The sequence below is a fragment of the Peromyscus leucopus genome, chromosome 13, assembly GCF_004664715.2.
Source record: "Peromyscus leucopus breed LL Stock chromosome 13, UCI_PerLeu_2.1, whole genome shotgun sequence".
Classification (NCBI taxonomy): Eukaryota; Metazoa; Chordata; class Mammalia; order Rodentia; family Cricetidae; genus Peromyscus; species Peromyscus leucopus.
In genome coordinates, this window is record NC_051074.1 from 41,582,466 (window position 1) to 41,601,362 (window position 18,897).

At 40.4% G+C, this 18,897-nt stretch overlaps 1 protein-coding gene and 2 pseudogenes across 1 annotated transcript in view; 2 read left to right on the forward strand and 1 right to left on the reverse strand.

The window, feature by feature from the left end:
- Bard1 (BRCA1 associated RING domain 1) overlaps positions 1 to 8,149 on the forward strand; it is a 72,100-nt gene extending 63,951 nt beyond the window's left edge. Inside the window, exons 10-11 of the mRNA XM_028870032.2 lie at positions 5,908 to 6,005; positions 7,328 to 8,149. Coding sequence (XP_028725865.1) covers positions 5,908 to 6,005; positions 7,328 to 7,660 — 431 coding nt within the window. The 3' untranslated portion in view covers positions 7,661 to 8,149. The remainder of the gene's footprint in view (positions 1 to 5,907; positions 6,006 to 7,327) is intronic.
- Positions 8,150 to 8,175: 26 nt separating this feature from the next.
- LOC114693641 lies at positions 8,176 to 8,269 on the forward strand (annotated as a pseudogene).
- Positions 8,270 to 8,678: 409 nt separating this feature from the next.
- On the reverse strand, positions 8,679 to 10,820 carry LOC114693627 (annotated as a pseudogene).
- Between the last annotated feature and the right edge of the window lie 8,077 nt (positions 10,821 to 18,897).

An 18,897-nucleotide genomic window follows, 5' to 3' on the forward strand; every position in this document is an offset into this window, starting at 1 on the left:
AAAAGCAAGATGAGGATGGGCAGAGCCCCCAGAAGATTTTGGGCTTATGATGACCGTAAATGAAGACTTACTTTCCGCTACATTCTCCCATGTGCAACAATCACACTGATTCTTTTACTTACCTCTTGCAAGGAAAAGGGTCATTTACTGTTTTTACATAGCAAAAATGGATGTCAGAGAACCTTATGCCCATTCACAAAATCTGCATGTATTACCTTGTGGTTCTGTCCCTTAAAGATCATGGTTCACATCAGTTTTACAGTAAAAATACATGGTTTGCTTCAGGATGGTGTACAGAAAATGGCTGAAGGATGAACTTGAAACACAGCCCTAGATGTAGGGTGGTCCTTTTGTATTTCTATGTGTTTCAACCCCACAGTGACAGTGACACACCCTGGTAACTTGCCTCAGCATGTTATTTAGTTCTGTGTGCGTTGTACTAGAGTGGTGTAGATGTAACCAACCATTTTATTAAATAAGAAACACAGAAATAATGTAAAAGAGAAAGCCAAGAGGTCAGAGCTCAGAGCTAAAATCTCACCCTTCCTCCTGCGGTGTCCCAGCTTCCCAAAAGAGAGCTATTTCCCTGTGTGTAAGTCGTTTCATAGTCATTCTGCCTTCTCATTGGTTGTAAACCCAAACACGTGACTGCCTCGTCACTGTCTGTATGTACAGCCCCCCAGGTCTTAAAGGCATATGTCTCTAATGCTGGCTGTATTGGAGATCTATGGGATTAAAGGCGTGTGCTACCACCGCCACACTCTGTCTATGGCTCTAATAGCTCTGACCCCCGGGCAACTTTATTTATTAACATACAATCAAAATCACATTTCAGTACAATTAGAATACCACCACAGAGTGGGGTGAATGTCAGGCTGTCACACATTGTTAGTAAGACATCCGTACCAAAGGAACATTTCTGGACTCTGTTCTTACACCTTGTGACTCCATGGCATGAAGCCCGCAGAGGAGGCTGTAACTGTGGGCTTGAGCACAGCCATCAACATTGGTCTTCAGGAAACAGGATCTGGATTCATTCCAACTTGTAAATGTTCCTCTTATTTTTTCCAAAAAAAAAAAAAAACCTTAAGGTTACTTATCAACTGCTATAAAGCTGAAGATTGTGTGAGCTAGGGCATAAGCACTGGTCCCTTCTGATAGGAAACCATGCTACCCTCTCAATGGATATTTTCCGTCTCACATCTCCCTGGCCTTACTTAGCAAACTCTATCTATCCAGGCTGTGTTCTGTTAACTGGCAACGGCACATTGTTAGAATCAACAGATACCATTGTGAGAGTTAAAATAATCAGCCAAATAAACGTTCCAAACAGATAAAGCAGCCCCCATAGGCACCAACCACCTTATTCTGTAATTGTCTGCTGGCTACTCCTGATACAGTAGGCATTGTTGCACTGGTATTCAGCTAAAGATTGGACTGCTCTGCAGATAGAATTAGGAGTGGATGGGTACATATGCTCAGTGATACAAATGAAAATAATAGCTTAGATATCAAAGAATGAGTTTGTTGATGATTTTGCTAGAATGCTGATACCTTTTAGGTTCACATTTTGTATACAAACAGTATGTGGTCAGCATACTGGGCATTGTTGCTAAGATAGTATTTTGACCTAGTCACAAATTTTGAGTCTCATTTTCAATATACAGTAAACATCATTCCACATACACTCCCCTTTCTTTTGAAACAAGGTCTCACTCTTTAGCTGAGGCTCTCCTGGAACTTACTGTGCAATCCAGGCTGGCCTCAAACTCATAGCAGTCCTGCCTCAGTCTCTCCAGTGTTGAAATTCCAGATGTGAGCCATCATACCCAGCCAAAGTTAATATATTAATAGTAGCTACATCAGATAGCATTTTAGCCATCAATTATTTAAAATACTTTATTGTGTGCCAATATAATAAATATTATAAACAATAATTTATAAGTTGGAATAATAAGATTTAGGACTTCAGCTCAGCAAACTCAAATGATACAATCTTAAAAACTGGGGGAAAGATATTTGAACACCAAAACACAGGCAAAACCAACAAATTAATAATCATACAAATAGGGAATTATGGGAAGTTTAAGAAGTGTTCAGTTTTTAAGATGTATTTTTATTTATATGTGTGTATGAGCATGTGTGTGCAGGTGCCCACAGAGGCCAGAAGAGGCGTGGGGCCCTCCAGATGTGCAGTGCAGGCAGTTGTGAGCTGCCTGATACGGGTGTGGAGTCTCACTTTTATCCTCTGCAAGAACAGCAAGGGCTCTGAACCTCTGAAGCATCTCTCTAGTCCCTTGTGGTTGGATTTTAATGCACATTAACAATCCTAAAGGAAGGGAAGGGTCTACTCACAGCTCTCCACTTTGGGAGAAATGGGGTATTCACTTGCTAACATTTTCTTTTTTAATATTATGCAACTTCTTGGAACACTCAAAGCAGCTTAAAATCATTTGATATATTCACAGTCACGCCTTTCACAGTCCAAGGTTTAGCTTGCATACCAAAAAATATATTTTTATGAAAAATGCACAGGCTTTAAAAAGCTAAGCAGTCTTGGGTTCAGATTCCCATTCTACCACATGTACTAGCTAAATGGCTTTGAGCCAGCCAACTACATTGTGCTTTAGTTCTCTGAAACGGAAATAATGCACAGTAAATCCTATTGTTGTGGATTCTACATTTTTGAATTTGCTTTACATGCTAAAATTTTGTAATCCCCAAGTCAGTATTTAAAAAGCCTTTGTAGCCATGTGGAGTATCTTGGGATTTGAGATGCAGATGAACATGCTCCCAGCTGAGACCAAGCTTGTGGTTCTCTGCCTTCTCTGTTCAAATGCACACTGTAAACAAGGAGCTCTTTGAGTAAGCAGAGTATATTTCTCACGTTTTTGTGTTGGTGAGTCCGTGCTTAAAATAGTCCCCAAGTATTACAAGTATTACAGGTAATACAAAGCTGTTCACCATTCCAGATGCAAAAAGATGATCTAGAGAAAACAGTTGGAGGGGGATCTTTATCCAGGTCCAAATTTTAATGTTGTTCCAATGTTAATGAAAGGTATAGTGGAAGAATTATGGTGATTTTAAACACATATAGAACAAGAAGTATTCCTTAGTTTACAAAAATGTTGGAACCAAAGTCTCACAGGAGCCCAGCACTGCATTTCCAGAGTAGTCTGAGCATCTCCACACTGAGTGTTTGCAGCTTCTTTCTACAGAATGCCCACTGCAGGTAAGGAACACCAACCACGCCAGTCTTGCTGAGTACAGGGACCAGCACACAGAGCAAAACAGAGGTGGGAGCTGCAGTCCCTAACAGTTGTCAGGGTCTTTCATGGGCACAGTGCCAGCATCACTGGTCCTTTAGAATTAGAGGAATGGGGCAGCAGGGTGGCCCAGCAGGTGTCAAGCCTGATGATCTGAGTTTGATCCCTGGGCCCCATGTGGTAGGAGGGAAGCAGCTCCTGCAGGTTGACCTCTGACCTCCACCTGAGTGTGCGCTCTCACACATATAACAAAGTAAATAAAAATAATTAAAGTGAGGGCTGGAGAGAGGGCTCAGAAGTTGAGAGCACTGGTTGCTCTCCCCAGAGGTCCTGAGTTCAATTCCCAGCATTCACATGGTGGCTCACAACCATCTGTAATGAGATCTGGTGCCCTTTCAGGAGAGCAGGTATACATGCAGGCAGAACACTGTACACATAATAAATAAATCTTAAAAAATAATTAAAATGATTTTAAAAACATAAAGTTAAGCTATTTTAAAGAGAAAATGCAGTAAGTTGTACTTGGTAGTGTTTTGTCTTTTTTTCATGTAATTTCATCAGAAACCATTAGTGTGTAGTTTTAGCTAGTTAAGAAATATATTTCTTTTAAGGTTCTTTGGTTAGGCCCTGTGCTCATTACTATTTTATTATTTAACTAGTGGGGAATTCATATTTTTGGAATATTAGACAGTACTTATGCATTTGGATTATAACAATGCATCTGTTCCTGGGATGACTATGAGATTACACAGCATCCATAGATTTCATCAAGTAATGTTGCTGTGGTGGCTTTGCACTAATGAAAATGAATGAAAAGAGGGTGTTTTCAAAAAGATTTACAGGTACTAAGAATAAAACATCACATAAGCAAGTCCCTTCTAGTCATAGTCTACTCATCTGTATCCAAGGAAGTATTGAAAGGTTGTTTTTTCCATATTTCCTTAATGATATCCTAATTTTCCTCTCAACATTTAATATTTCATACCAGAGATGAAAGAATTAAAACCCTAGCTATGCACAATTTCCTACCTCACTACAAATTTTACATTTCACTTCACTACCACAGCCAAACCACTAATACTTCTAGAATAGTTCAGCAGCAATTTAAAAAAAAAAAAAAGGTAAATTGGTCTAGAATTGTGTTTTAGAAATAAGTATGCATTCAAACATTTTTACTAAAAAAAAAAATCCAATTATTTTTGCTTTTAGTATATCTGAACTAAATGTGAAATGTAATGGAATTTTTTTCTTTTAAATTGCCTCTCTGTCAATCTGATATAACCTATTCTTCTGAAGGTTTGTAATTAGATTGGGAGAGAGGGAAAAGGTGAATCTCAAAAGCGTGGATCTGCTTGTGTCCGACTGTATCCTTGACCCGAGTTCCATAACTGGCTTTGTAACAGAAATGCAAATCATGCTGAGCTCTGGGAGTTGCTGAACAGGAGTAGAGCCTGCCCCTTGGTATCGTGTGTGCCTTGGCTGGAGCTGCCTGCATCCTACTGACATCCTTCATATCTCTGAAACATAGGTACCTGTGAAAGTTTATAATGGATTAGGACAGTGGAGCTGTGAAATTACATTCATTCTAATTAAGAACTCACTTAAAATAAAAGACTTCCAATTTAATGAAAGTTCAAGATAAGTTTTTGCAACAAGAAAGTATATAGAACTTCTTTATGGAGACATGACTAGTTCAGTTTGTAAACAGTAGGTGCTTAATAATAAAGCTGCAGAAGACCCTAAGGAAGAAGCCTGTGTGAGCAAGTCAGCAGCTTCTACTTTCTGTGAGCACACTTGCCTAATCCATAGGAAGAATTCTTTCTCTGGAGAATAGCAAGCCAACTTCTCTACAGGAGTGATGTCAGGTCCCAGGCATGTCATGGGCTCTGCTCAGGATTTGTTTTAACAGGTGCTGCTGAGCCCCTGTTGTGTGGCTAGCTGAGGAAGGTGCTGTGGACAAATGCAGTTTCCCAACATTGGGTCTCTAACAGGACCATATTTGCAACTGGCAAAATGAACAGATTGTTAAATGTTCAGTCCAGACTGGACTGAATTTACTCATTGCTTAAAAGCTTCCATAGGAAGGAAGGATGGATTTCTCTTTTTTTAAGTACAGAAAGCTAATTTTATTGTATTTTCTTTTCTTTTTCTATGTGGGTTGCATGTGTATGTGCGCGCACGTGTGCGCGTGCGTGCGTGCGTGCGTGCGTGCGTGTGTGTGTGTGTGTGCGCGCGCGCACGTGTTGATGTCAGAGGCAGACATTGGGTCTCTTCTGTCATCCTCTACCATTTTTTTTGAGACAGAGTCCCTTTTGGAACCTGGAGCTTACCATTTTAGCAAAGCTAACTGGCCCTTGACCGCTGTGGGATCTGCTTGCTCTCCACAACCCCAGCACGGAGATTATAGGTACATACTGCCACACAACTGGAGATCCAGACTCAGTTCCTCATACTTGCATGGCACACTCTTCACTCTCTCTCCAGCCCTAACTTTATTGTGTTTTCTTTTGTTATGATTGGGATTTCAAGATTTCAGAATATATTTAGGATATTTAGGGCAGCCATGAAGAAGAGACTAACTTAGATGGATGTCACAGATGTTCACCTGCTATTTGTTTGATTAGTCCTCATTTCTTGTCAGGGGTGAAAGCCTGTCTGCACAGCAAAGTACGTGAACAGGAAGAAAAGTATGAAGTTCCTGGAGGTCCACAGAGGAGCAGGCTCAACAGAGAGCAGCTGGTATTTTTCTTTTACATACTTCTTGCTTGTTCTTATGGCTTCACATCATTATCACCATCAGGAAAACTTTGCCCTTTCAGCCAGTACAGGTGACTGATTAAAATTTTAATTGTGCTTATTTCAAGCACTTGATTCTGAAAGATGATCACGGTGTGCAGTAAAATCCAGAAGGTAATAATTTCACACTGTTAATGGATTTTTGGCATCTTGAACATTCCCATAAAGCTTTCAGAATCTGAGGTAAATCTCAGATACAGGAAGTAGCTTGAAAGAAGAGTTACAGCTGCTGCTCGGATTTAGTTACCATATGTTTTTATTGCCACATATTGCAGTTTTAATGGACAATATTCCATTATTCTGTCGATATATAAGTATGGTAGAAATGACAAAGACATTTTCTAATTGGATCTGTAGCTATGACTTCATAATCTGTTGCGTACTGGCAGTGCATCTCTGGAACCCTGAGGCCACACTCCTACCATGGCTGCCCAGGAGCCCTTTGGTAGCATGTAGGGACCTGAATGTAGAAGAACAGAACTGAACTGTGTGTGGGAAAAACACTGCCTTCATAGTTGAAATCCAGCCTGGCATTACTAATGCTTACTTTGGCTATCTTAGAATTTGAGAGATTTAAATCCTACCCATGTGGACAAGCATCCTGATGGAGGAAATTTGATGAAAAGTTGTGGTTTTGTTTTTTTTTATTTTGGACAGGGTCTCACTATATAGTACAGGCTGACCTTGAACTTGCTTTACTCTTTCTTGGTTAGCTTTAGTGATAGGATTATAGGTGTATAGTGCTATGCTTGGCTACAGGTTGTTGTTGTGTTTTGTTTTTGTTTTGTTTTTCACTACAAAGCACATCTGAAATTTTAGGAGAGTAAAAGGAATCAGGCAGTGGCTGAATATTTGATGAAAAAAATCATAAGTAAGAAACTCTTATTTTCATGGCTGGAGAGTTAAGTGCTTTGGCTGTTCTTCCAGAGGACCTGGACTCAATTCCCAGCATCCACATGGCCGTTCACAACTGTCTGTAACTCCAGCTCCAGGGGATCTGAAACCCTCATACAAACATACATGCAAGCAAAACACCAATGCACATAAAATAAGAATAAATAAATCATTAAATTTAAAAAAAATAAAAACCTCTTATTTTCTAAGTATACTTCCTGATCTATTTAGTATGATTGAAGTACAATTTGTGCCAGCCCCTCATTAGGGCACTTCTTACTGACTCCTGACTTGTTTTATGTCTTTCATTCATATATAGTGTTTTAAAATATTTTGATCTACCTCTAACAATTGTTTTCTTGCCCTTTCAGTTGCCAAAGCTGTTTGATGGTTGCTACTTCTTTTTGGCGGGAAACTTCAAACATCATCCAAAGGACGACCTCCTTAAGCTCATTGCCGCAGCAGGAGGCAAGATGCTCAGTAGAAAGCCCAAGCCAGACAGTGATGTGACTCAGACCATCAACACAGTTGCGTACCATGCCAAACCTGATTCTGACCAGCGCTTCTGTACCCAGTACATCGTCTATGAAGATCTGTTTAATTGTCGCCCAGAAAGGGTTCGGCAGGGCAAAGTCTGGATGGCTCCTTCCACCTGGCTTATCAGCTGTGTAATGGCCTTTGAATTGCTGCCACTTGACAGCTGAGTGTCATACATGAACATTTTAAGCTGAACATGCATAGTTTATGAGAATGCAGCCATTGTGATGTGTTTGATGATTCGAGTTTTTATGGATAGGTAGAACCATTGTATTTTTCCCCTTTAATTGCTAAATAAAACAATTGATGCTAGATTAGGAATTCATTCAGATGCCAAAATTGCTTTCAGGATTTTGTATTCTCTTGAGGTTGGGGCTGTATAGTCTTCATGAACCATGCATGAGGCACGGGGTTCCATACTGGGAACTGCAAGGAAGTTTTCATTTTACAAGTGGCCTCTGATATTTGATTGATCATGTTGTCTTTCAGTTTTATCAGCATCTATCAAAGATTAATAATTAGTGAGATGACATCAGAACTACTTGTTAAATCTGTAAATGGTCTATCATTAATATAGCATCTTTTAGTTAACGCTATCATCAGATGATTTATCCTGCCTTTGTTATAATGATAATAGAGCATCTATCTAAGTTTGCCACTATAGTTTAAAAGTTCTATTTGCATCGCTTCTCGGCCTTTTGGCTAAGATCAAGTGTAGTAAAAGTTCTATTTGCAGTTATCTTTTTCTTACATTATATTTTAGTTTCTCATATTTTCTTGGCCTTTATGTTTATTCATTTTTAAAATCTGTGTACACATTAGGAAATCATGATTTGAACCATTGGATGTTAGTGGCAAAATCATCAGTATGCTTGTGTGCATGCTTTTATTGTGCACATTTGCTGTCTGTCTACTGTGCATTTGTGCACACCTCTTTTCTGTAACTTATTTTAATGTCACTGTTTCGTAGAAGGTCTTGCCAGTTTAGAAAACTCAATGTCAATTCATTAGATTAGAAGAAGCATTTCGTTTATGGTAAATCTTTCTGAACTAAAGTAAGTCTCTGTAAGGATTAATCCCCTCCCCCTTCCTTCCTTCCTTCCTTCCTTCCTTCCTTCCTTCCTTCCTTCCTCCCTCCCTCCCTCCCTCCCTCCCTCCCTTCCTTCCTTCCTTCTTCCTTCTTTCCTTCCTTTTCCTCCTTTTCCTCCTTTTCTTCTTCCTTCCTTTTATTTGTGATGCTGGGTATGGAAGTCAGGATCTTGTGCATGCTGGGTAGTTACCTACCACAAAACTATCCTCAGACCAGGTTTGATCTTTCCTCCTCTTCCTCTTCCTCCTCCTCTTCTTTGGTGGGTTAGGGTTGGAGTGGTGGGGGCCTTGCACATGCCAGGAAACTGAGCTACACTCCCAACCCTGTATTTATTTTGAGACAGACTTACTAAGTTATCCAAGTTGGCCTTGAATTTACTCAGTTTTAGTTTCTTTATAAAGTTTTTAGGTTGGTGAGTGTGCAAAAGTTGGAGATGGATTAATTCCTAACATTTTCACCATATCCTATACTCAGGCCATAGAAGTAAATATGGAGGTATGCGTGAGAAGAGCTTCCTCTCGATATGGAAGGAGCCAAAGCAGAGAACAAGGGATATCCTCTCTAGCCTGCATGTCCTCATTGAGAATAGACAGGATCTATATTCAGCTTCACTGAGGAGGATTAAGATATTGCAGACACAGTGTTTCCATAGGGTGGCTCTTCAGTGCACCAGCAGGGCTGCTTTGGAGAGGTAAGGACTGAGTTCATGTAGGAGACACCTTTGGCCTGTTTGCTGGACTTAAAGTCACACAGCGGAGCCACCCATTCCCATCAGTGCCTAGGGATGACTCGTTGTGCTGCCCTGCCGTTTGCTTTGGAGCTGCTCATCCTGTCTCATCTACCATCCTTCTAGCTCCTTAATGCCTTTTCTTTCCACCCGGCCTCCTGCTTCCCAGAACTGGCATCAAAGGCTTCCAAACGCTCCGTTTGCTCGTCTCCATTTATGGATACTTTCAGTCTCTGATTGCAATAGATCCACTTCTGAAATAGCTGCGTAACTGTCTGTTGGACCATTACTCTCCAGGTAGAGTTCCCCATTGGTCACTCTAGCTACGGCATCCAGAGTTGGTTTATGTTAAGCTTTCGTACTTGACGTTGTACTTCCTTCTCTGCAAACGCTTATAATTTTTATTTTTCCCTAATGGAGTTAAACTTGACACTTATTTAGCATAAATCATTAAAATTATTTGTGCTTGTGTCTGTGTCTTCTTTAAAAATGACTTATTTCCATATTGAAGAGTGAGAATTAACATGACTCCTGAAGAAGTCTTCCAGCTGTGGTTTTGTATGGTTTCATAAGGCACAAAGTACATGCATTAGTTACTTTTCTCTGCTTTTCTCCTTCCTAACTATGAGAGAAGGTTATTCTGGCTCTCGGTCCTGGGTATAGTCCATCCTGGTGGGGAAATTGGGCATCAAGAGTTGTAACCAGCTGCTATATCGATTGGTAGGAAGCAGAAACATGAATTCTGGTGCTCAGCACGCGCTCTCTCCCCCTCACTCCCCCCCCCCCCATCCAGTTGAAGCCCTTAACCCATGAAATGATGCCATGCCACCCATATTCAAGAAAGGCCTTTCCACTGTACTTAACCTAATTTAGACAGTCCCTCACAGACGTGCCCAGAGGCTTTTCTATTAGATGATTCTGATCCTGTCAGACTGACAGTGTTAACCATCACAGGTGGCTTTTGGTGCTGGGAGATTTCTGTTTGAGTGGTAATGTAGGAGAATTGAAGTCACTGGCTTATTCTGCCTTGGCCAGACTGAAGATTCATGACTAAGATGCAGCCCACAAGGAGGCTCCTATACAGATTTTGAAGTCAGACTGTCTGGTTTTGTTGTTTGTTTTCTAGTTTAGCTGCCTAAGCCGCCAGTTGCAGAGTTGGAGGTAGACTTTCCTTTTCGCGAATCTCAAGTGTTCTGAGCATAGGGCAACTCAAGCTCCCCCTTCAGGACCACCACGAGTTAGTTGATGGCTCAGAGACGTCTCTAAGGGCATCTTAGGAAGAAGTAGCTCTGATAACATGGCTTGTCTCCGACTGGAGTAGATTGGCTGTTTTCTCTTTCCTTCATTTGACTGCTGGCTGCTCCATGCTTTTACTGGAATAAATCTTACCAACGAGAACCCCACGTCTGGTGAATTTCTTGTCTGGACTCTCTATCCCATTCACACTGACCGGCTGCTCCCATCTGTAGTCTTTTCTACACATTCCACCAAAGTCCTTTTGAGCTTTCATCCCTAAATGTAAGCATTGTTGGTATACAGAATTCCTAGGCTCCCACATTGCAGGAATGGACCATAGGAAGGCCTGCGCTATCCATTTTGGGCATGGTACCACAAAACTCTCTTAGCCTGAGCTCTCGGGTACCCTTGGATAACTTCACTACATACATGCATTAAAGAAAAGAAACCGAAGAGGAGCTTTTTTCTAATTTGATTCTAACTCACTGCTTTGTGAGACACATTGTGGGGAAGCATTCATTTACCTTCTGGCTAAAGTAATGTGACCTAGATGATCCACTCAGTAGAATCTGAAGGACTTCTGAGTTTAACTTAGCTTTGGGTTTCTCAGAAACTGCTAAGAAGTGTTAGTTACTGTAGAAATTTTGAAAAGAAAAATAAAATGGAGGGGGTTGGGAGTGGAGAGATGGCTCATGGGTTAAGTCCCCGGGCCGCTCTTGCACAGGGTCTGGGGACAATGTCCAGTACACTCATGGAAGGTCACAGCTGTCTGTAACTATGATTCCACAGGATCCGATGCCTTCTGACCTCCACAAGCACTCTGCAAACCACACCCATGTGGTACACAGACACACATATTCATGCAAACATTTTTAAAAATAAAATCTTTTTAAAAATTTCAGGAAACAATTGTCCCAAACCTAGGATTCCTAAGTTTTATGTGACTTTTTATGGTGCTAAAAATCAATGAACACTGTCAAAAGGGCCATGTACATAGTCCACTCACCCCAAGCCTGGCCATGCTACTTGGCTTTTGTTTAGGATTTAGAGCTGCAGAGTTAACCCATTCCTTGCAATAACAATTGCCACACCTGCTTTGTTCTCTTCTTTAAGCATGCATATGGTCTGCCCTCAGTATCACTGGGAATTTGTTCCAAGAACCCCCCCCCACCACACCTTCATTGAACTCTACAGGTGGTTAAGTGCATCATAGAAAAAGATTGAATGATGTAATGTTTGTGTGTGCTCCTGTATGCTTTACATTGTCCTTAGACTAGCTACCATGCCAATACAGTGCAAGTATCAAGAAAATATTACTAGGATGATGGCAGAAGGGAAGAAAAAACATATAGAACAGATGGAATGGTTTTTTTCTAAGTATTCTGATCTGTTAAGTTGTGGATGCGGAACTCAAAAGTGGAAAACAGACAATAGCCCTCATAATTATGGGATTAACCTTGTATTCATATTTATTTCCTATATTGTTGCATATATGATTTCAAATGATTACAACTCCCTGCCAATAGACTGTATCAGTATTTAATCTGGTCTCTGTTACTGGCTGTCTGAACTGTTTCTTTACAAATTAGTTAAAAATATTTTACAGTAATTTTTATGGAGAAAATATTTTCAGTGTGTCACAGTAAGTCAGTGTCTCATCTCTACAGATCACACTGTACATCTTTCACATTTAAATTAGGTCAGAATGAGAAAATGAGCCCGATTGATTGCTATAATGTTACTAGTTGATGAGATTTGGGGTGTAAGGCACAAGCCATTACAGCTTTTATGGGTTACGGGCGTGGGAGTGGGTTTGGCCTTTTGGTAGTAATCTGAGAGGACCTTGCTTGTGTAGAACTTGAGTTGAGGAGCAGACATGGAACATCAGAGGCTCACCCTAAGTCATGCCGCTCACTAGGAGTAGGGTCTGCACCGCTGTCTATTAAAGCGGCATTTGCTATGGGAGTCTGTGGGCTGCCATGTACTCCCGTGGGCTTACTGGACTGGGCTGGGACAATGAGAGGCAGAAATGGTATTCCACATTTGGTATAACCACCTCTTCTACCTCAGCAGACATTAATCACCATGCTTTGGTTTTGAGACCAAACTGATCTGAACATCTCCCAACTCTTCTTTTATTCATCTGCAACTCATTGGTCAAGTTGGTTTATTAGCTGGAACTTAACCCTCTAAAGCGGTGGTTCTCAAACTTCCTAATGCTGTCAACTTTTAAAAACAAGTTCCTCATGTTGTGGTGACCCCCAACCATAAAGCTATTTTAATAGCTGCTTCATAACTAATTTTGCTACTATTGTGAATTGTAATGTAAATATCTGATATGCAATCCCTGTGAAAGTGTGTTTAACCCCCCAAAGGGGTCATGACCCACAGGTTGAGAACTGATCACCTAAGCTAACCCATGTCAAACAAACAGTATAACTGAAAAAATTCAGTTGAGTATGGTCAGCATACAACATATATAAAATCTTTTAAAAATAATTAAAAATTCTCTGGTATATGTTAACATTGATATGTTTATTGCTTTCTTTACATTGGAATAAATAAAAAAATAAGAAAGACTGACAGCTCTGTGGGACCTGCAGTAGTATAATGCTGTGCTTTCGGATCTCTGCTGTTCTTATTCTCATGGCAGCATCTCCCTTCTCTTCCTGCTCAAGTCCTGAGCCTGGTGGTAAATTCAGATCGCTTTCCTAGCCATGGAAGTACCGATTAGCATGTGATATTTAATTTCTGTTAAAAGAATAAATTCTGGAAAGAAAAGTCTACAGAATTGTTTCTGTTGCCCATCTGTGACAGAAAGCATGAAGGGCAGGTAATTGACTTTCAGTAAGTACTCTTATTTAGCTTGATGCAGAGATTCATGTGTGGTTATACATATGCATCTTATCCTTTTCCTTAAAATGTAGACCTGGGGTTTACATTTTAAAAGGAAATTGAATAAGAATCTGACACTGATTGACTGAACAATTCATCCATTGACTCATTGAATATTTATTGAGCATCCACTGGGTACCGGGCTTTAAGTAAGTCATGACCACAGCGATTACTGGGTTTCTTGTATTCTAGTAAAGAGCCAAAGGAACCAACTTGACTGCACAGGAATCACTCCTGGCAAGACAGACCCTTGTCCTATGTAAGAAGAACAGCTTGGAAACCTACATCCATTGTGGTGTTAGGACATTGTTATACAATCTACCTTGCCCCACATGCCTTAATTGGTAAAAGAATTGACCAGTGTTTGCTCTAGACATTTTAGTTCTTTTTGGAAAAGTATATAAGGTGCACCTTAGAAACAAATAATACTCACTGTGGAGCCTTTGGGAGACTGAGTCCATAGAAGTTGTCTAAGAATTCAGAGAAAAATGTTTTTGTTTGGTTGTTTGTTTTTTACTCCCCTAGAAATGATACTTTAATCTTTTGTAGAAGAGGAATTCATGTCAGAAATGAGAAATGCTACTTGGTGAAACTATTAATTGAAAATGAGTTTTTTTTTTCTTTTTTGGGCTACCTATGTTTAATTTGTTAAGCTAATTAATTTCATCTGAAGATAAATTAAACAGTAAAATCTATGCAGGTACATCAAATCTAATTTTTAAAAATGCTTCTTTTAAACATTCATCCTGGCTTTCTAGGAATCCAAATATAGTTAATAAATGAGAGAGTTGGCTTTTTTTCTAATGTCAGAAAGGTGGTTTTTTTTTTCTGTTTATAGCATGTTGGCATTAAAGAATTTGTCTTGTAACAGTGATTTAGACCATTGGAAAATGGTCTAAAAGTGCTAATGACTTTAGACCTGGTGGTGGTGGTGGTGGTGGTTGGTGGTGGTGTGGAGGTGGTGGACACTAACAGATTTAATCTAAAAACATGCTGCCTGTGCCTCTCGCAGCCTCTTTCCAGAAACAGTCACTCTATACTGTTTTGGGATTTACCTCCCATATGGTATATCTGTCCTGTGTGGTTTGATTTTTTTTTTGTTTTGTTTTGTTTTTTGAGTTGTGTGTTTTAGTTGACCATTGATTTTTCTGTTCTAGTACACAATGGTCTAAAAACTCAGATTCCTTCCCTCCATGTTCCTAACAAGTCATTTCAATCCCTTTCCAGAGTTTTCACCAAAATCACTTGTGGAAATATTTATATTTCAGGCTATTTGCAATGAATGCATTTCATTTGGGAGACATACTTTTATGTTTGTCTTGAACTTTTTATTACTTAAAGGAAAAAGCTGTATGTTAAAAAACTTGGGTCTAAATCTTCCATAACTTTTTACTTCCTTATAAGAAGTCTCGAAGTCTCATATATTTCATAGAATATTACTTTTAACTGTGTAAAAGTGTGTTACCTTTGTTCATGCTGCATTGGCTTAATGATGCAAGGATGTGTGTTTAATTATGTAAAGATGTGCTGCATCTGTTTCGCTCTGCCTGCCTAAGCACCTGATCAGTTAAGAGCTGAATGGCCAATAGCTAGGTAGAGAAAGGATGGGTGTGACTGGCAGGCAGAGAGAGTAAATTGGAGAAATCTGGGCTCAAGAGAGAAGAGAAAAAAAGACTAACAACAAGAGAAGGAGGAGAGATGGCTCAGAGGTTAAGAGCACTGACTACTCTTCCAGAGGTCCTGGGTTCAGTTCCGGGGAGGGAGGGAGAGGGAGGGAAGTGTGGTGTGGGAGAGGCAGCAAACACACACACAGTAGTGTTTAGTGAAGGGCTAGCTTTAAGTTAAAACTTCGCATTTGAAGGATTATGGCAAGTGACTTAGTATCTGGTATTCAGCTTTCTCCTTTGTATAGGGATGGTAATGATACCTCAAGGGACTCTGAAGATCTTACAAAGTACTTGGCATAGAGAGGGCAATAAATAATACGGTACATATCTCAGGAGTCAGGCAGCTACATGTGTTCTGAAGGGTAGCAGCCTAAACAGTAGAGGATTTGTTTTTCCTCTTATGGAACTTGAAATCTAGAGAAAAGTGGTCCAACATAGTATTCTGTTTCCCCTTCCCCATCAGGCATCATGCGTACAGATGTGCATTGAAACTTACGTCTGCAGTTTAGACCCAAGGAGGGCAAAGGGGCTCCAACAGCCACACCCAACTATTGCTTTGTCTTAATGCCCAGAAAGTCACATGAGCTCCCCACCTGCCTAGTGTTGACTGACAACAAAATTAGAGAGGAAGAAAGGCTGGCATATGTGTATGTACATGGTGATTAAATGTGTATATTACATACCCAAGGAAGCAGCCAAACATCCACACTGTGGCAGAAGAGAATGACCAACTGCCAGTAGCCAACCTGAGCAGCAGCCACTAATTAGCTCAGGTGGAGTAGGTTGGAGAGATAACGGGAAGATGTGCCTGCTACATACAACAAAACATAACTGAGGTAGATAGAAGAGAGCTTGACCTTTTCAAAGTAATGACATGAGGATATTTTTTAAGAGATCACATTCCCGTCTTATGTTGGTTGGAGTGATAGGGCAAGGTCCTGGCTTGGGGTTGGATTACACAGGGATTCATTATCCGTTACTTTAGTCTTTAACCTGGATGAACCACATGAGCTAGACTATGGAATTGTTTCTCAACCTTGTCCCACAATGAAGGGAAAAGCAATCACAAGCCATAGACTATTCACTGAATAGAAAATGGTTGGTGCCATACTCTTGGCTATAAAGACAAGATCTAGTTTGTGATGACTGCATGCCATTGGCTTAGGATGTGGAAACCATTACAAGGAACTCATTTGCCAACCTGCAGCAGACTCAAACCTTTCTGGAGCAACTGTTAGAGGTCTCTAACATTGGGCTGATTTAATGGTTTACTTGACATTTGCAAAGCAATTTATTTGTAGTGAAAAATAGACCAAATGCCAAGTCCCCATTGTTCTAACCAAGACTATGATGAAAGGTTAATTAAGCCTGGAATGCACACACACACACACACACACACACACACACACACACACACACACACATGATTGGATACATTTAGATAATATGTTGGTGTTGTTTTGTTTGGCTAAGTTAGCTTCATGTGAAGACAAACACAGGTAAGTTATTTAAAATCCATTTCCTAAGGCTAGGATAAATAAGGGAATGACAGTTGTACATAGTAAGATGAATTTTTTTTAAAAGTTATACTAAAAAAAATCCTATCGTACAATATTTAATACTGATGATGTTCATATCAGGCAAATGATTTGTAAAACCAGCTAGGGCTGGGGGGATGGGCTCAGCAGGCAGAGTTCTTGCCACTTGAACTCAAGCAGTTGAATCTGACGCCCAGAACCCATGCTGTTGTCTTGTGTTTGAACGTGAGTGTGGTTGCATGTGCTTGGAATCCCCTCACAATGGAGGTGAAGATGAATGACCCTGCATCTCCCTGGCCAGCCAGCTTAGCCCAATAGTGAGTTTTTGGCCAAAGAGTGTGACCCTGTCTCAAACAAAGAAACAAAAAACCAAGGTGAACATCACCTGAGGAACAATACCCAAGGTTGGTCATCATGATACTGTCTAAATTCACCACTTACAGTAAATACTTTATAATGCTGGGGGATAGGTGGTCAAAAATGATATTTATGACTTCCTTTCTTTAGAACAATGATATAACACAATTCCAATGTGCCAGATCTTAGTTGGGGTGTGATGGTGCACAACATTAATCCTAGCCCTTGGAAGGCACAGGCGGGAGGCTGAAGAGCAGGGGGCCATCCTGGGTCTATAGCAAGTTCTTATCTCAAAAGGAAAGGAAGAAAAGAAGGAGAGGAAGAGAGAGAGGAAGGAAGGAAGGAAGGAAGGAAGGAAGGAAGGAAGGAAGAAAAGATGGAAGGAGGGAAGGAGAGAAGGAAAGGGAAATAGACATGCCTGATCCTAATAAAGGACAATGATCTTCAGGGTTTTTCTCTGTGTGTGATGCTAACTGGAACACCAGGGCTAAGCATACACTCCACCACAGAGCTACACTTCAGCAGTCCAGGATCAGTACCAGTGTGTGTGTGTGTGTGTGTGTGTGTGTGTGTGTGTGTGTGTGTGTGTACATGCTCACTCTCATGCTTCAAGTCAGGTTGTTTTTTTTTTTTTTTTTACCATTTTATAAGATTAGCATTTTCCTGCCTGTTAAAAATTAAAAAGAAAAAAAATAGCAGAAAAGAGTCCAAGATTTGTTTCATCCAATTAAAAGCATTCAAAAATTTAGAGAGCAATTTAAAGGCTGGGCTGCCTTTGGATTTTACCAGGAGCCTAGAACTGGAGCCTTGAAGGCTGCAGGTTCTTGTTGCCATTGCTGCCAATGTCCTTGCAGGAAGACAGGCCTCCTGGTGCCCTGGCAATCCAAGTGGAGCCCCTTTCCCTGTGGCAGTGACTGAGGGCTGGCTTTGGCTGCTGGGTTCGAGCCATTTTGAAGATAAGAGCCAATGCAGTCATCTTGAGCCCCTGATATTTATGTAGATGTGCTCTCCACGGCAGGGCGGACTGTGCTCCACCTAATTTCAAATCACTGCCAGGCATGATTGGGCCTGCACAATGTTTCTCAATTTCTTGGAGCTTTGCTACATCTTTCTGCCACATAAAAGTCAAGGATATATTAAATTAAATCTCTGTCTCCTGATAATGAGATCTGTGGCTGCCGCTCATATCAGAGCACATTCCCACATCCGAGACTTTGAGATGTCAAGTATTTCTGTCTCTATCAGAATAAATTCAAGCATTTCTGAAAGAAGGTTCAAATTTTACATTTTGCTCGACATTTATATTTCTTTTATGTATTTAGAGCTCGGCACTGAAAGCACTGTTTTGTTTTTCGCTTGCCTGTGTCACTGCCAATGATGGTGACTCTGAAATCAGAGTTTAGTCAGCAATATTATTGATTCATGAGGCAGAATATTATGCATTTTCCTCTTTTGTAGCAGTATTAGTTCAGCAGAGGAGGTGGCTGTAAAATATTTATTTTTCTGAGTAAACTAAGCAGACATGAATCGGGACACATGGGAAAGAAATATATGTTCTTCCAAAACAGGCTTTGCAAAGGTGTTTTACGACAATAACCACACTTTATGTTCCTGTCCTTTACAATATTCTGAAATTTCTAATGTAACATGAAATAAATTTACACTTCCCGTTTAAAGACAGCAGTTGTGGGCTGTGCTATCAATCTCTCCAGTTAAGGTGTGTTGTGTGGCTGGAAACTGAGTGACTCAGCAGCAAAGTCCGACTCCGTGTCTGGGGTTCTAGGCTGAAGCTCACTGGTCTCACACAAAGCTTTCAGAGACTTGTTCTCTCTGTGTGTCTCTCTGTCTCTGTCACTCTCTCTCTCTGTGCACATACTACACACACACACACACA